The following is a 17,466-nucleotide window of genomic DNA, read 5'->3' as shown; positions in this document are numbered from 1 at the left end:
CATTCTTATTTAGTTGGTTTTGCATGAAAAAACGGAGGTATTTTATCATGGTTTTTAAAAGCGAAATGGTGATTGAACCGGTCAGGGGTCCAGTTATCGGTTCGAACGGTTCGGCTGTTTGACCCAAACGACCGACCTGCTCTAACAAAAAAGAAAAGAAAAACGATCAAAATTGTTCGAACAGTTCGAACGGTTAACCAATCGGTTCAACAATTTGCTGACCAAAATCAACGGTTCTGAGGGAAAATGGAACCGGTCACCGGTTCCTAGTTTTTCCAGTCCAATCCGGTTTGAAAACCATATATTTTATGGTCAATTAGGGTTTAAAAGAAAAGGACAAGGAAAAGAAAATAAATAGAGTTCAAGTAAGTATTTTTATTAATTTAATGTTGACTTCACTGCTAAGGTTGTGTTTGTTTTTAGTCTAAACTATCATAATGTAAAAAATACATCGATGGAGTTTGATGTAAAACTTACAGTCAAACCAAACACATAAAAATAGGGACTGGGAGTGCCAGAGTGGAGTTTTACACTAATCCGTATTTACCGAAAACAAATACCAACGAATATAAACCGGTGGTAGAGTTTTACATTGATTCAGTAGGTTTTGGTATCAGTACTAGGAACACTATACCGTTTTCTCATAAAAAATAGTGTTGGGCATGTGTGAGAAAACGGTGCTTATTTTTTGTTTGGAAGTGGTGTTGCCACATAGGCTGTCTTTTGGGAACACAGTAGTGGTTTTGTTTGATACCAATACTGTAGAACCCGGTCATATTTTCCCACGTCTAAGATAATGCCACATCATTACACTACTGACATGAATGAGCTGTTTTATGATAAAATACCAAAATTTGGCCTAAAACATTGTTTTTTATGGAAAAATGGTACCAAATAAGAGGCTATTTTTTGAATTTTCTGATGTGGCTTCTACATGTCCACTGTTTTGTAAGAAAACGACATCGATGCCAAACGGTTCGAACAGTTAATCGACCGGTTCAGCGGTTGCTGACCAAAATCAACGGTTTTGGGGAAAAGCGGTTTCCGGTCCGGTCCGGTCCAGTTTTGAAAACAGTGATTGAAAATGTAGAACCGGGTGCAGGAGATCCGGACTCGCGAACCTGGGGTTCAAGGGTTTTGGATCATCTGACATCTGATCATCTCCATTAGATTAGGGTTTTAATTTTTTTTAGGGTTTATGCCTCTGCGTTTCCAAAATCCAGCCATGGAGGTCGCAAACCAGACGAATAACTCCACCCTGAAGAAGAACAAAAAGAGAAAACAATCGTTAGAAAGCCAGTTTCGGTTCCAGCTCGACACTTGTTCGAAGAATAAGGACCTCTCTGGTGCTCTTTCACTGTACCAGAAAGCAATCTCGGAGAATTTCCATCTCAACGCGTACCATTTCAACACGCTCCTTTACCTTTGCTCGAATTGTCTCAGCGATCCGTCGTCTTCGTTGGAACCAATGCCAGATTCATCAGAAGCCTCTGCGTTGGAATACGGGTTTCGCATCTTTGATCACATGCTGGCCAGCAATATCAATCCAACAGAAGCAACGATTACGGCTGTGGCGAGGCTCGCTGCTGCTAAAGGGGACTGTGATTACGCTTTCGAGTTGGTGAAGGCAATGGAAAAATACAAAATTTCTCCAAGGCTGAGGTCGTATGATCCTGCATTGTTTGCTTACTGTCAACGGTCAGACGTCGAGAAGGCATATTCGGTAGAGGAACATATGATTTCAATGGGAATAAATCCAGAGCAACCGGAATTGGCTGCACTATTGAAGGTGAGCGTTGAAGCTGGTAAGGAAGAGAAGGTTTATTCTTATTTGCATAAATTGAGAAGCTGTGTGAGATTCGTTAATGCATCGTCTGCGGAGATAATAGAGCGATGGTTTTCTAGTACATTGGCTTCTGGGGTTGGTGCTGTGAATTGGGATGTGGGTCGTGTTAAAGAGGTGACGTCAAAGAACGGTGGAGGTTGGCATGGACAGGGATGGTTGGGTAAGGGGAATTGGGTTGTCTGTAGATCAAATATTGGCTCAGAGGGATGTTGTCGCTCTTGTAGCGGGCAACTGGCTTGTGTAGATATTGATCAGTCGGAGACTGAGAAGTTTGCAGAATCAGTAGCTTCATTAGCAATGGAAAGGGAAACAAAGTCAAACTTCAGAGGTTTTCAGGTGCACTTTCTTTCTTAATTTGCTGTTTTCTTTATCCTTAACGTCTTTGTTTCTTTTAAACAACTTAACTTTATTTGACAGTAGAAACATCAGAAATTGGGTACAAGAACAAACATACTCGATGGTCTTTCTTGCTCTATAATTGTAGGGATTTATTATTAGGACATATTGAAGTTTCCATGTTTTCATTAGCTGCATCTCTGACGTATTCATTTTAATAAGAGTTTGGAAAAAGTTCTATGCTGGCTCCCAGCTTGATGAATCTTTTTCCTGGTTTCTGATGACGGTGCTCACTGTCAACTATCTACGTGTAGTGCTCACTGTAAGCTGATATGTCCCATTTAGTTTTGGCCGGCTTCTAGCCTGATGAGTGATGACACTTTATCCCTGCTTGATATGGCAGTGTTCAATATAAGCCATCTACACGTTTCAAGAATTATTGATCCAAAACAGTTCAAAAGCAGTTTGTCAAACTTTGTCTTAATAAAGTAACTCTAGATGACTGATTAATGCAATTATTTTGATCCTTTTGTCTGTTAAACACTTAAACTTAAAAGTATTTCTCGCAACTGCAACTCTTAACTGAGTTTTCTAAATTTTTAAATAAATAGGTTGACTTTGGTAAGGTTCTGAGATTCTCTGACTCTCAGTCCATAAGTGGAACTCAGTTTATGAGAATACTTAATATGTGCTAATCTTAAGGTGATTTGTCTAGGCATGTATAGTGGTTGCTTAGACTGTTATAGAAAGAAATTTGAAACATGTATTCATGTGTGCCATTAGCTGACCCCATATAGTTGGGATAATGCGTGGATGACGATGATGATTCGTGTGTGTCATATTATTGAATTAGGGTGAAGGAACAATGAATATGCCGGTACCTTTGAGGTTCAAAAACATGACAGCAATTTGAAATTTTAACAATCAGAATGTCACTCTCGCTAAGTATGGACTAAATGACTAATGCTGTTGCAGTTGTTGTTTCCTTAGGAGTGGCTTGAGAAACATGCTACATATGAAGCTATAGTGGATGGAGCAAATGTTGGACTTTATCAACAAAACTTTGCAGATGGTGGATTTAGCCTTCCTCAGGTTGTACATCCCAAGTTGGTGGTTTGTTTTCTCTATTTGTTTATTTGATTTTGACTAATCAAAGTGTAAAATGATAAATTTGAACAACTTATGTTGATATTATCAAAATTGCAATGGAGCAGCTTGATGCTGTTGTGGAAGACTTGTATGAAAGAAGCCAACAGAAATGGCCACTTGTTATCCTACACAACAAACGTTATCGGGTCCTTGCAGAAAATCCATTGAATAAGAAGCTGCTTGATGAGTGGAAAGCTCATGATGCATTGTACACAACGCCACATGGTTCTAATGACGATTGGTAAGGATCTCTGCACTATACTTGAAGTTTTCATTTTGATTTTTGAGCTACATAAATCTATTTACTTCATCAATGCTTCTAAAAGTTCAAAATATTTGAATGACATACCTCTGGCACTGATATCCCATTAACCTAATTGTGTTGTTTGGACATCCTTATCAAGCGTACAGGAACTCATTGTATTCATAACCTGAATGCAATATCTTTTGCATTTTACATGTTGAACAATGTTTTTGCTATTTCTATTGAATTTTGAAGTATGATTAATTCTGTCTGTGATTCAGGTATTGGCTCTATGCAGCTGTAAAACTCAAATGTTTGCTTGTGACGAATGATGAAATGCGAGATCATATTTTTGAACTTTTAGGAAGCCACTTCTTTCTCAAGTGGAAAGAGCGACATCAAGTATGCATCACATAAAAAATATTCATCTTTGACTCAATTGCTGCCTTTTCATTAGTTCAGTTATCTGTGTCTATAATTCTCCCCTCTCAGCTACATTTTTTACAAGTATTTCTCTTTTCATCATCACAACCTATCATAGTGGTTATGGTTAAAAGACATGCTGAATAGTCGGTTTGCATAAATGACGAGAGATTTAATGAATTGTTCTCAATTTGGATTTTCTTCATTTTCTGTTTATTTTATATTCATCTGATGAGGCTTCTTCAGCCTTCATTTATTTACAATACCAATAAGCTTCCCTTTTCAACATTTTGCTTACTGAAAATCTTGGCTCTATCCATCATGCAGGTTCGATATACATTTGTGAAATGTAATCCAAGACTTCAAATGCCACCTTCTTACTCTTTAGTCATTCAGGTGATTTTTTAATCTAGTTCCTCCTGTTTTATTTACCGAAGTTAATTCTGATAATATATCAGTTCTCTTTAGCTACTTCAATTGAATGCAACATGGTTATATTGGTTTCTTGAATCCTTACCAACACTGTGGTCCTTAGAACTAATGGAGAGGTTTACTCTAAAATGAGAATTGTTACCTTTCTGATTTCCAACTTAGACAAGCAGCACACAAGGTTGCTGATAAAAAAAAAAGTAGCATGCAAGGTTTCTTCTTTGTAACCTACTATGGTGGTATTTGGTAGAGTGTTGAAAACAATCTTTTGTGTGGTTGAGAACACTGGGTCCCACAGTTCTTTTGGCTCAGTTCCTATCTCAATTGGTCCAAATATACGGAAGTGCAAATGATCAAACTGCAAGTTCTGGTTCACTTTTCTTTCATGCTTTACTTTCTTTTGTTTGTTTGGGAGGAGTAAAATGGGAAGTAAAATGATGTGGGCCCCCACTTTGTATGAGAGAAAATGAAGGTAGAAGGGTCTCCATTTTATTTGCACTGCCAATGAGTGTAAATAATACAAAGTGTATATTTTGCTTCAGTTAGGGGTGTAAATAATAGTTACAAACAACTGTATGTAAATCTTAACTAGCTGCGAATTTTACATCTGGTTTGGATCTGCATTGCAAACAAATGGAGCACTAAGTTAAAACTAGTGTTTTTTTATCAATAATTCAGAAAGTGATTTCATTAAACTAATTAAGGCAGTACAACCAGAAGTTGTGAAGGATACAAAAAGACACTGAGTGTCCAAAACCCCCCAAATATTATGGATAAGCCCAAAACATTGGCTGTCTTTGTACCCCTTGTTTAGCCAAACTATCTGCCAAACTGTTGGCCGATCTTCTAATCCAATTAACTTGAACCAATATATCCCTAGAGAGCCTATTGAACCTCCCAAGGTCATTCCTTAGGTTCCAAGAAACTCCTTCCCCTTTCCTTTACCAGTCCACAACTGTTTTGGAATCACCTTCAATAATTAGACTTTCAAGGTCCATTTCCTTGGCTTTCTCAAGCCCAAAGACAGCAACTAAGGATTCTGTTGATGCCACATCGCTTTGCTCAGCTGGACCGAGAAGAAGGCATATCTATTACCTTCCTCATCCCTGATAACTCCTCCAATTACAACGGAGCCTGGAGTGCCCACGTCCCATCGAAATTCAGTTTCAACCAGCTACGAGGAAGGGGAGACCATTCCACTGTTACAATCTGTCTTCTAGAAGATGAGGCAGCTATAGCCCCCAAGCTCTGAAGAAATCATCAATCTTAAAATCTGAGACCAAGCTCAAGGTCTTAACCCAATGAGCCACTCATGGGTTATGACCTCAACCAATGCTTCCTTGGTCCTCTCCTTTTCCCTTAAAATTCTAGAGTTTCTTTCTTCCCAGACTGTCCAAATAACTGCTGTCCTCGTGCATTGTCACATCAGTCTACCTCTTTTAGTAGAACAGATACAAACAGAAGGGCTAAGCAGCCCTCCCAAGCTATCAAGAGAGAGCCACCTGCAACCAAAAAGTGAAGCAAATCACTCCCAGATAAAGCCAACAAAAGGACAGAAGATTAGAAGTTTAACTGCACTCTCACCGTTAACCTTGCACAAGCTGTACCAGTTGGGGGACAAGCACCAGTTTGGCCTTTTTCTTTGAAGCTTATCACAAGTATTAATGCAACCATGAAACATTTCCCAACAGAAGGCACTAATTCTAGGGGCGATGGGCTGACACCAAATTTCCCTAACAGGGAAAGAAAGAGAAAGGGAAGGTGAGGAAACTACAAGGGAATTAAAAAAGGATTTATAGGTGAAAGTCCTAGCTGAATTAAGGGTCTAGACCCTGTTGTCCATGCACCCATCCCCAAGAACCACATGATTCAGCAAAAAGAGCAAAGTAGAAACAAGGGAAATTTCAGACTCTCTAAGGTTCTTAATGAAACCCAAGTTCTAGTTTAGTTCAAAAGGAGAGGAAGATGAACAAAGGAAACCAGCTACCTGTCTGCCTTTAAAATTGGAAATAGCATAAAGAGAAGGGAAGACCTTCATTAAAGGGGTTTCCGTGATCCAAATGTCTTCCCAAAACCTAATCTTTTGACCTGAGACCAAGTCATACCTGATGTGGCAGAGGAAAATAGGAAGACAATCATGGATGGCTTTCCAAGGAGTAGCCAGGGTAGCTTTATGAAGACAACCAACATCCCAACTGATGTAACCGTTTTCGGCCACGTACCAATGTTTTGTGATGTAAAATTTTTTGGCTAAGTACCTCGTTATTTGACCCGGTGGTGGTGTGCCTTAGTGATGAGCTACTTGGTGGTGAACTGCCTACTGGCGAACTGCCCGGTGGAGAACTGCCTGGTGGTGAACTGCTTGGTGGCGAACTGCCTGGTGGCGAACTGCCCGATGGCGAGCTACTCGGTGGCGAACTGCCTGGTGGCGAATTGCCTGGTGGCGAACTGCCTGGTGGCGAATTGCTTGGTGGCGAACTGCCTGGTGGCAAATTGCTCGGTGGCGAACTGCCTACTAGGCGGACGGTGACTTAGAGAATGCTGGAGCTCCCTGGTGCGGCGCAATCTGACTGCCCTCAGCATGAGGTGGTCTTCTATCCTTTGTAGGATGTGGGTGCTAAGGGACCTGCGAGAACTTCATCTTTTCCTCCTCTTTGTAGGTGGTGGGAGCTGAGGGACCTGTGAGAACTCCATCTTTTCCTCCTCTTTGTAGGTGGCGGGAGCTGAGGGACCTCCGAGAACTCCATCTTTTCCTCCTCTTTGTAGGCGGCGAGAGCTGAAGGATCTGCGAGAACTGAATCAGAGGTCCCGGGGGTATTTTCCCGGCGGGGGCTCTCCGACGCTTAAGTTAGCACTCTTATTGTAGAGAGCTTTGAAGATAATATGAGAGAGCTAGAGAGCAGGGGTTACTTCCCTTTTTTCCTCCCCCTCCCCTTTGGGGGGTGAGGTCCTTATATACCAGAGTCTTCGCGGGTTAGGTGGGTGAAAAGCCTCCAAATGGTAAGACTCGTCGCATCCTGTCAGAATCAGGGTACGGTGGTGAATTCCTCGAGGTCGTTAGGCTGGCGCTTGTGTCAGGCGGCCAGGTCGGCGCCTGGGCCGGGTCGTCAGGGGGCGCCTATGTCAGTCGGCGGGTCAGTGTCTAGGCCAGGTCGTCAGGTCGGCGCCCATGTCAGTTGGCGGGTCAGTGTCTAGGCCAGGTTCGTCGGTGGGCGCCTTATGGGCGGCTTGGCCGGATCATGCGCTAGGCTGGTCCAGGTCGGCCAGGCCGCACGCAGCTCGTGTAGGCCGTGCACAGTTTGCGCAGGCCGTGCGCAGTGTAGGCCGTGCGCAGGTCGCGCCAGGCCGGCCAGACTGGTGGCCGGGTGGGTCACCAACTTCGTAAGTTTGTTGGCTGGGTGTTTTCCTAGTTGTCATGAGGTGCCACGTGTCACAATTTCACTGGAGGGCCAAATTTGCCCTCATCAATAGCCCCCCACTCCCGAGCTGATAGTAACTCAGCGGTGGGAGTAGATTTCTTTTGGCCCGTAAGTCGATGAGCTAGTAAGTGTTGATCCAATTACTAGTGTGGCCGGTAGGCTTTGGGAGCGACTCGTAGTCTACTCTTCTTTGACTTTTGCCCGTGCCGGAGAGGCGACCGGGTCTTTAGTAGTAATGTGGCCCGTAGGCTTTGGGAGCGACCAGTGGTCTACTCTTTTCTAACTTTGCCCGTGCCGGAGAGGCGACCGAGTCTTTAAGTAATAATGTGGCCCGTAGGCTTTGGGAGTGACCAGTGGTCTACTCTTTTCTAACTTTGCCCGTGCCGGAGAGGCGACCGGGTCATAAGTAGTAATGTGGCCCATAGGCTTTGGAGTGACTAGTGGTCTACTCTTTTCTGACTTTGCCCGTGCCGGAGAGGCGACCGGGTCTTAGGTAGTAATGTGGCCCGTAGGCTTGCCCTGCATCAGCTTCGTAATGCTGGTCACCTACTCCTACAAGAAGCTACTAGGGGCTCGACCTTCGGGGGCAGCACTACTAACTTTAGGTTGCCAGCTCACACAGGAGCCTTGGAAGGCTCGACCGGTAAGGGCGCCTATGTAGTCAGTTGGCCGCCAACTCCCGCGGAAGCCACGAAGAGCTCATCTTTGTAGGGGGGACCTTGCGGAGAGGACTGATGTGGCATTATCTGAATTGAAAGTAAGGTTGGTAGAGCTACTTAGTCCGTTAGTTCCCTGCATAGTCTCTGAGTTCATAAAAAATGTAAACTATAAAGCGATAGCTTCAATTTCTAAACAGTGAGGACTTAGCTTTGGCAAGATGAGAACTTAGCTTTTGTAGGATGAGAACTTAGCTTTTTGTAGCGTGTTCCCACAGACGACGGCAATTGATGTAACCGTTTTAGGCCATGTACCAATGTTTTGTGATGTAAAATTTTTTGGCTAAGTACCTCGTTATTTGACCCGGTGGTGGCGTGCCTTAGTGATGAGCTACTTGGTGGTGAACTGCCTACTGGCGAACTGCTTGGTGGAGAACTACCTGGGGGCGAACTGCCTGGTGGCGAGCTGCTCGGTGGCGAACTGCCTGGTGGCGAACTGCCTGGTCGCGAACTTCCTACTTGGCGGCCGGTGACTTAGAGAATGCTGGAGCTCCCTAGTGCGGCGCAATCCGGCTGCCCTCAGCATGAGGTGATCTTCTTTCCTTTGTAGGCTGCGGGAGCTGAGGGACTTGCGAGAACTTCATCTTTTCCTCCCCTTTGTAGGTGGCGGGATCTGAGGGACCTGCGAGAACTCCATCTTTTCCTCCTCTTTGTAGGTGGCGAGAGCTGAGGGACCTCCAAGAACTTCATCTTTTCCTCCTCTTTGTAGGTGGCGGGAGCTGAAGGATCTGCGAGAACTGAATCAGAGGTCCTGGGGGTATTTTCCCGGCGGGGGCTCTCCGACGCTTAAGTTAGCACTCTTATTGTAGAGAGCTTTGAAGATAATATGAGAGAGCTAGAGAGCAAGGGTTACTTCCCTTTTTTCCTCCCCTTCCCCTTTGGGGGGTGAGGTCTTTATATACCGGAGTCCTCGCGGGTTAGGTGGGTGAAAAGCCTCCAAACGGTAAGACTCGTCGCATCCTGTCAGAACCGGGGTACGGTGGTGAACTCCTCGAGGTCGTCAGGCTGGCGCTTGTGTCAGGTAGCCAGGTCGGCGCCTAGGTCGGGTTGTTAGGGGGCGCCTGCATCAGTAAGCGGGTCAGTGTCTAGGCCAGGTCGGCGGGTCGGCGGGTCAATGTCTAGGCCAGGTTCGTCGGTGGGCGGCTTGGCCGGATCATGCGCTAGGCTGGTCCAGGTCAGCCAGGTCGTGCAGGCCGTGCGCAGTGCAGGCCGTGCGCTAGGCCACGCGCAGTTCGCGTAGTTCGTGCACGTGTGCCGCGCAGGTCGCGTGTGCCGCGCGCAAGTCGCACAGGCGCGGGTCAGGTCGCGCTGGTGCCCGGGTGGGTCACCAACTTCGTAAGTTTGTTGGCTGGGTGTTTTCCTAGTTGTCACGAGGTGCCACGTGTCACAATTTCATTGGAGAGCCAAATCTGCCCTCATCACCAACCATTGTTTGATAGCCCATGAGTACTTGCTACCACTTTGTGCCAAAGTCTATCACTCTCCCTTGGGAACCTCCAAAGCCTACTCAATAATGCCCAATTTTTCACTAATATTTCCAATCTCCAACCCTCCTTCTACCTTCAAGTATGACACCTTTTCCCACCTAATCAAGTGATCTTTCTTACCTTCCCCGGGTTCCCACAAAAAGTCTCTAATGATCTTTTCAGGCTTTCTCAGAACAGCTTGGGACATCCTAAAAACTGACATAAAATAGGTAGGAAGGTTAGCTAGGTAGATTTGATTAGTGTTATCCTCCCACCTAATGAAATATAGTTCCTGTACCCAGCTAAGCTCTTATCAAACCTTTCCACCATTGGATTCCAAATATTCAAAGATTTGGGGTTGTCACCAAGGGGTAACCCTAGGTAGGGGTGGATTCGAGCCGAGTCGAGCCTACTATCTGGCTCGAGCTCGAGCTCAACTCACCAATAAACTATCATGCTTGAGCTTGATTTGAGCTAGAGATTTGAGCTTTAATTCAGCTCAAGTCAAAAGCTCGTAAGTTTGAGCTTGGCTTGGCTTGAGCTCGATTGTAAGCCAAACTTTTTATAAAAATAAAAAATATACATATAAAAAATTATAGATGGATAGATAGACACACACACACACATACATGTATGTATGTAAAAGCTCGATTAGGCTTGCGAGCCAAGCTTTATTGGGCTCGAGCTCGGTTCAAAGCTTGATTTAGACCAAGCCGAATTGAGCTTTTATTGAGCTGAGCTCTAGTAGCTCATGAAAAGCTTGGTTCTTGGCCACCCCTAACCCTAGGTACTTGATTGGCCAATTGCCATTATCACAAGTGGTAATGGTATAAAATTTTGGGAACATGTTTGGGTAGGTACCTCCCCCCTAAAGGATCAATTTCCTTCGCTTTATGCCCTTTCAAGCTTTCAAAATGAGCCAATGGCCAAGTTCTTTGTTCAATCATCTTTAAACAATGGGGTTGATTGGTATTTGGGTCCCTGAAGGGGTATCAGAAATTCAGAGCTCCAGAGTGTAATTAACCTGATGCAATTGTTGGAGGGAGTGTTCCTTGTGCCATCTTTACCTGATAGCCAAATTTGGACCCGTACTACCTCTTGCTATTTTTCTTGTACTTCCTCAAAACTTTGTTACAGTCCTCCCCCAGTATTTTGCCATCTTTTCCTGTGAAAGAGGTGTGATGCAAACCTATCCCACCAAGGATTGCTGCTTTTTGTTGGGAAGTTGTACATGGAAATATTAACACCCTTGATCTACTTCAAAGAAAGTAGCCTAGTTGATATTTATACCCTCACTGGTGTGTGTTATGTAAGGCTGATAGTGAGAGTTTATATCACTTGTTTGTTTCATGTTCCTTTACTACTGTTTGGGAATGGTGCTTCTCTTTGTTTGGGTGCAGGTGGAATCCTCCTGTGAATGTACAAGGCATGTTTGATGCAACTACTTTCTCTTGGCCAAAAAAGAATGGAAGAATTATGTGGAGATGTTTAAGTGCTGCTACCCTTTGGACGATTTGGGAGGAGTGGAACTCAAGAACTTTAATGGATAAAGCAAGAAGCAAAGAAGTACTTGAAGCTGTTAAAATAAAAGTGGTGCATTGGTTGAAGTCCCTGAAAGACTTCTCTTGTGTTTCAGCAAATGATTTACTGAGGAACTGGAGGGCAGTGGCAGATTCATCTGCTCATAAGGCTGTCACAGCTCATCACTGGAGCCCACCAGATAGAGGATTTATTAAACTAAATTTTGATGATAGTAGCTTAGGAAATCCAGGACCTTCTGGCATTGAAGGTGTATTTAGAGACGAGGAGGGAAAAATTATTGCACTATATTCTGGGCCGGCTGCGGAAGGAGATTCATTGAGAGCAGAAGTCATGTCTGTAATTGAAGGCATACAAAGGGCAAAAACAATTTGCATCAGCAAATTAAGTGTTGACGGAGACTCAAAACTGGTGATCAACTGGCTACAGGATGAGGGAATGAAAATGTGGATGTATAGTAATGATAGGAAGAAATTCAGGTGGCTAGCTAGAGATATGGAAGTAAGGATAGGGTGGGTTAAGTGGAGTGGAAATGCTATAGCTGATACATTAGCTAACCAAGGGGTGGAGAGAGACTCGTTGTTTTGGGCACAATTGTAATGGAATTGGGGTTTCTTGGGGGAGACTGGAGAGATAAGAGTTATCTCTCATGAATCTTAAACTGTTTTTGAACCATCTATACTTACCACTTTCTTCTCAAAAGTATTTGATGTTATTGATCAAAAAAAAAAAGAAAAAAGAAAGAGAGCAACTTTGATTGTTCAACGTGCCCTGTGGCAATTCTGTACCAACACACTACTGATTGGACGAAAACTTAAAGGAACTTCTTCACTGCCTTATTTTATGTTTTCTTTTTCTATACCATCATCCAATTATGATCTATCACAAATATTTAAAGCAACAATACGAGTTTAACAAAATACCATCATATTCTTTCTTCTTTTAAATAATAAAAATACAAACTAACAAATAGGCTTTAAAATGACTTTGTGGTTTACCAAGTTGACTAGCCGATAACTGATTAGTCGACCTAGTTGTTTAGGTGCTTGCATCAATGGATATTGATTGGCTATTAGTGGTGCAGTCAGTCTGGCCCTCAAATGACTAGTCAATTTAATGCTGATCTATCTGATCACAATTTGTAAGATCTCCTTCTAAAACTGTTTTCTTTACCAACTAGATGCAATAAAATGCAACTCTTAGCCCATGTGCAAATAAAGAATCCATTTTTTTAGGAGAATGGCATGGTATCGTATACAATTCACTGCTGTAAACATTACAAGTTTAGCATGTATAGTGAGGCACTATACTAAAAACTGCCAGGGATAACTAAACTAACCTGAGCAAATCATAAAAACAAAAAATTGTTGTCAAAAAGAAAATTGCTGTGAGATATTTGCAAAAGAATCCAACACCCTATCCTAGAATGAATAGACCTTAACACCTTTCTGATTACTTCATTGAATGCATAATTCTTTTCCTCAAAAATCTTTTGAGATCTATGCCCTTAGAGAATTTCTTTCTCTAAAGGTCACAAAAATAAAGTTTTTATTGAAGTTCCAGTGTTGTCTCTAAAGCCTCCTCCTAATCCTTCACCCATGGGTCTCAGATTGCTCAAGGACCGTTATCAAAATTGAGGTTTAATCTTCCTGATTCTGGCAGTTACCATTTCTGTTGTAGGTGATGGTTGACATGGGAAAAACTAGCCACTACTTGCCTGTCCCAGATAATGGATTCCATGGGGATACCCTTGAATTTCTTGCAGGTAAATCACCCAATGTACCACCCCAATTATTGTGAGCTCAGTGATTGACTGTGGCCCTAAGATATGTTGATATGTTGTTTCTTGTTTGTCCAAGCCCAATAATCTTCTAGTCTTATCCTATAAAATTTTCCTGTGGTGGTAAGCACATATCTTGGGCAACATGTTCAAACAATCTTCCTCAATTGAGATTATTCATTGGATAAATCTCCTAAACTTAACTTTTTACTAAATCCTAATTTTTTCTAGGCTTGCATTTACCCCTCCATCATCTACTATTGCATATTGTCCTCAATTATGAAGGATATACAATGGGATCCAAGACTCTCTTCTGGCTCTAAATTAGAATCTACGCGACCCGGTTCTAGATGCAATTTGACATTTTGACTAGATTGATTTCAACTCAGACATGGTTAAATGATACCACCTTACTGATGATAAAGTCTAATTATCTTTCCCTGTTCCATATGAAAGGGGCTTTCTTTTCATAGTAGCAGTTAGTCACTTCAATTCATGCCCTCTATCTTAGGCTCCAAGGTGTTATCCTTTGTAATGAGAACCAAGTAAACATTTTTTTTAAACATTTTGGCAATGGTTATTGGTTTATTACAACAAAGGGGATCTGTGCTGAAAATACATATTATTTACTTGCTTTGGACTTGTGCCTTTGTGAGTAATTGCCTTTTCTGGTGCTATCATTCAATCCTGTCTTTTCTAAACAAGGAAAATGGGATTTTTTGGGAATACCAAGGTATTCATTTTGACGATGTCATCATTCATCAAGCATGAGCATTCCAAACTGTAAGGTAAGCAAGCTTGTTGTAGGAATGCCTTGAACATGTCTTGTTCTTCCACTAGGGTTTGGGATCAAATTTCTCGTGGCTACACTACACAAGGAACTCTAGATCATATCCATTAATTTAATGTAATCAGTTAGTTTTTCCTTTGGCATAAGAGCATTGGATTAAGTTATAATAAGTTATAGGCAGGGTCCATATGTAATTCTATTTCTATTGGTCATTGCATGGCTGTGGGGCTTAGTTTTGTCACTGGTTGTACTTTTCCCTTTCTGTGAGTAATGCTTGCTGGTGAAAGTATGATGCTGTCCTTGCGTTTGATCACACTAGGACCTTATGTTTTTTAATCCTTTTGATTGATTAAAACGAAGCCTGTCGGTTAATCACTTGTATGTATATATATATATATATATATATATATATTCTTGTAGATCTTTGAAATAATCTTTGCCCTGTTCTGCGCTTTCAGGAATCTGAAGAAGGATCATGGCATGTGCCTATTGAAGGTGAAAAAGGCGAATGCAGCGATGAATCATCAAGGACTTGGCTTTGCATCACTAGGTCTAGATCTTGTGAATGCTCTGATGGAGGATTAACAAACTCGGTGGTTCCTAAAATTAAGCAGACCCAAGACTCTAACGATCAGCAGACTTCCAAGTTGTGTGAATTAAAAAATATTATAACTGTGAATGGTTTACAAAGTGATCCAACACAATTCCAGCTTTCTGATAACAAAATGACGGCCATGACAGGTAAACGAAAAGAAAGATCCCCATCTCCAGAGAAAAATCCCTAACCTCACTAGATGAGATTATAAACCTTTCCTCTGCATATTTTGTTGTGCCTATTTATTTGCCTTCCGTGACTTGTGGTTGCCCATCAAGATAAAAGAAAAATTGATTATTTTAACTTGTCGGTCTATACTATACATGGAAGCCTCTCTCTGTTACGGGGACAGTGAGCTTAATTTTACAAAATTACAGTTGCATTACATGTTTAAAATGCCAGTTCATTTCATTTGCAATAACCAACAGGTAAGAATGTCAATGGACCGATTTTGACGGACTGGACGGACCAACAAGACATTCGATTGGACCAAGGTCCAAAATATTTATTAGATTGGATTGAACCTGATCTGTCTGTAATAAATTTATATTGGATTGGGTTGGATTAAGCCAATATCTGATCTATTGATATAAGACTACGTGTCAATGGACTGGGTTTAAATTGGTCTAAAACATTCGTCAGATTGGATTGGACTGGGTCAATTTATAAATGGATTCACATTGGACTGGAGGATTGGACCAAATCCAGTCCAATTGACACCCCTACCAACAGGTGACCATTCAATTTAATACCAACTTATCCTTCTTTCTGGTCGGGTAAATTAAAAATTGTCATAAGCGGGCACAAATTTATGTTTTATTTATTTGTATTGAGAACAGGTCTACTTTAGACTGAGGTTGCTCTCAAATCTTGTTGTATAAAAGACAAGGTTTTAAAAACCGACTCGGAAATGGAACCATTCTAGCTACTGGTTTTCGGATCAGCAGTCGAACGGTTCGGACGGTTTACATATTAGGGCAACTATTTTATATGCGTTATGAGATTTGAGAAAGGAGAGGAGATGTTGGCTGAGAAAGAAAAAAAGAAAAGAAAGAACGAAAGGAGAAAGGAAAAAAGAAGAGAAATCAAAGGAAGGAGGGAAGAAGGAAGAGGAGGGTGGTATAATGGCGACAGCAAAGTGGCGTCAACATACACAGATCTGAGATTTGAGTTCTCAGATCTTTTTATTCTTCTTCTTCTCTCTCTCTCTCTTCTTCCTCAGATCTGAGACAACTGAGACACGAGTCAGATCTTCTTCTTCTCTCTCTCTCTCTTCTTCCTCAGATCTGAGACAGCTGAGACACGAGATTTGAGTTCTCAGATCTTCTTCTCTCTCTCTTCTTCTTCTTCCTCAGATCTGAGACATGAACTCAGATCTAAATTCATATGTTTTCGGATGAAGAAGAGAGTTCCTGGGTCAGAACTGCTGTCCGGGTCAAATGAGTCAACGGTTTGACTATCCGGGTCCATGGTTTTCTGACCAAGTCAACGTTTTTTGACCCAGCAACAGGTTAGGAGTGAAACAGAACCGATTGCTTGGATGGTTTTTGGGCTGAACGGTCTGACCGTCTGGGTCAATGACGGTTCAAAAACATTGATAAAAAAACTTTGTGACTCTTATGCACACCCTAGACCTTGATGTTACATGTAAGGGTTGGGGTAATTTTGTTTTTCATCTAAAATCACTAAATGGTCATCATGACCGTCAAAATGGGAATTGCTTATGCTTGAACTATGGACTGTAGTTTTGATATGAATGGACGTTTTGTCATGCAGATGTGGGGATATTTTGATGATAATTTGCTAATTTTCCCAATATATTTTGAAAATCTAAATAATATTATAGGGAAATTACTAAGCAAATAGAAATTGTTATGGGTTATTGGACGTATAACTTACACTTTAAGATTCAAAACAACTAACAACTGTCTCAGTGTCAAATATAAGAAGGTAGATCAATACGATTCTGGGAAGACAGATGGGTGGGAGAATGCCCTATTTTATATGCAAGTGAATTCAACTGATTATAGTGAAGATCAAAGAATGAGTGACTTCATAAAAGAAGATGGTGACTGTTGGGAATTGGGATAAAGAAAAATTAACTACGCCCCGATATTTGGGAGAGAATCAGAACAATTCCCATTCTGTAAAAGTAATAGTACGACCTGTAAGCCGGAGAGGAAAACACACAGTCTCAATAGTAATAGTACGACTCACCATTTTTTGGTGTTTCTTTGGGCGCCCTTTAATATGATTCTTTACCGATGAAACTGTCTATTTCCAATGACGTTGCCGTTATAACTTATAAGCATGGTTTTCAAAATCGGACCAAACGGGACGGTTGGACCAGTGATCGGTTTCGTTTTTTACCAAAATCAGATTTTTGCTAAAAAATGTTGATTTGGTTAATAAATCGTTGATCCGGGCAGTTGAACCTATCAAACTGTTCAACGGTTTTTATCGTTTTTTAATTTTTTTTGTCAAAACGGGCCGACCATTTGATTTAAACAGTAGGATACTAGCTTTCTCATTGTAGATATCTCTTGCTTTAAACGCCATATGTAGGATTTTTCATGGTACTGCAAATACATCATACATGTAATATATAAGAGGTGGAGGCAAAATCGAATCATAGGTAGTGGGTATTTGCTTGAAGCAAGGATTTTAAAATCGATCCAAGGAACGAACCGGTTAGGGATCCGATTCCCGGGTTGAACAGTCCTACTGTTTGAAC

At 41.8% G+C, this 17,466-nt stretch overlaps 1 protein-coding gene across 1 annotated transcript; it reads left to right on the top strand.

The window, feature by feature from the left end:
* The first annotated feature begins 1,109 nt into the window (after nt 1–1,109).
* LOC148865085 (proteinaceous RNase P 2-like) lies at nt 1,110–15,117 on the top strand. The gene is made up of 6 exons (XM_088975075.1): nt 1,110–2,182; nt 3,173–3,274; nt 3,397–3,572; nt 3,857–3,977; nt 4,326–4,394; nt 14,596–15,117. Exons 1-6 carry the CDS (start codon nt 1,199–1,201, stop codon nt 14,920–14,922), a joined length of 1,779 nt encoding a protein of 592 aa, XP_088831201.1. The 5' UTR covers nt 1,110–1,198; the 3' UTR covers nt 14,923–15,117.
* Nucleotides 15,118–17,466: the final 2,349 nt, after the last annotated feature.

Source organism: Nelumbo lutea, chromosome 3 (genome assembly GCF_056320005.1).
Source record: "Nelumbo lutea isolate HS-2025 chromosome 3, American lotus-T2T, whole genome shotgun sequence".
In the NCBI taxonomy this organism is placed as follows: domain Eukaryota; kingdom Viridiplantae; phylum Streptophyta; class Magnoliopsida; order Proteales; family Nelumbonaceae; genus Nelumbo; species Nelumbo lutea.
This window is presented reverse-complemented; position numbering and strand designations above follow the sequence as displayed.

Coding starts and splice junctions, on each gene's coding strand:
- LOC148865085 (XM_088975075.1), top strand. CDS start 1,199: ATGCCTCTGCGTTTCCAAAATCCAGCCATGGAGGTCGCAAACCAGACG. Junction 2,183..3,172: donor CAAACTTCAGAGGTTTTCAG/GTGCACTTTCTT, acceptor TTGTTTCCTTAG/GAGTGGCTTGAGAAACATGC. Junction 4,395..14,595: donor CTTACTCTTTAGTCATTCAG/GTGATTTTTTAA, acceptor CTGCGCTTTCAG/GAATCTGAAGAAGGATCATG.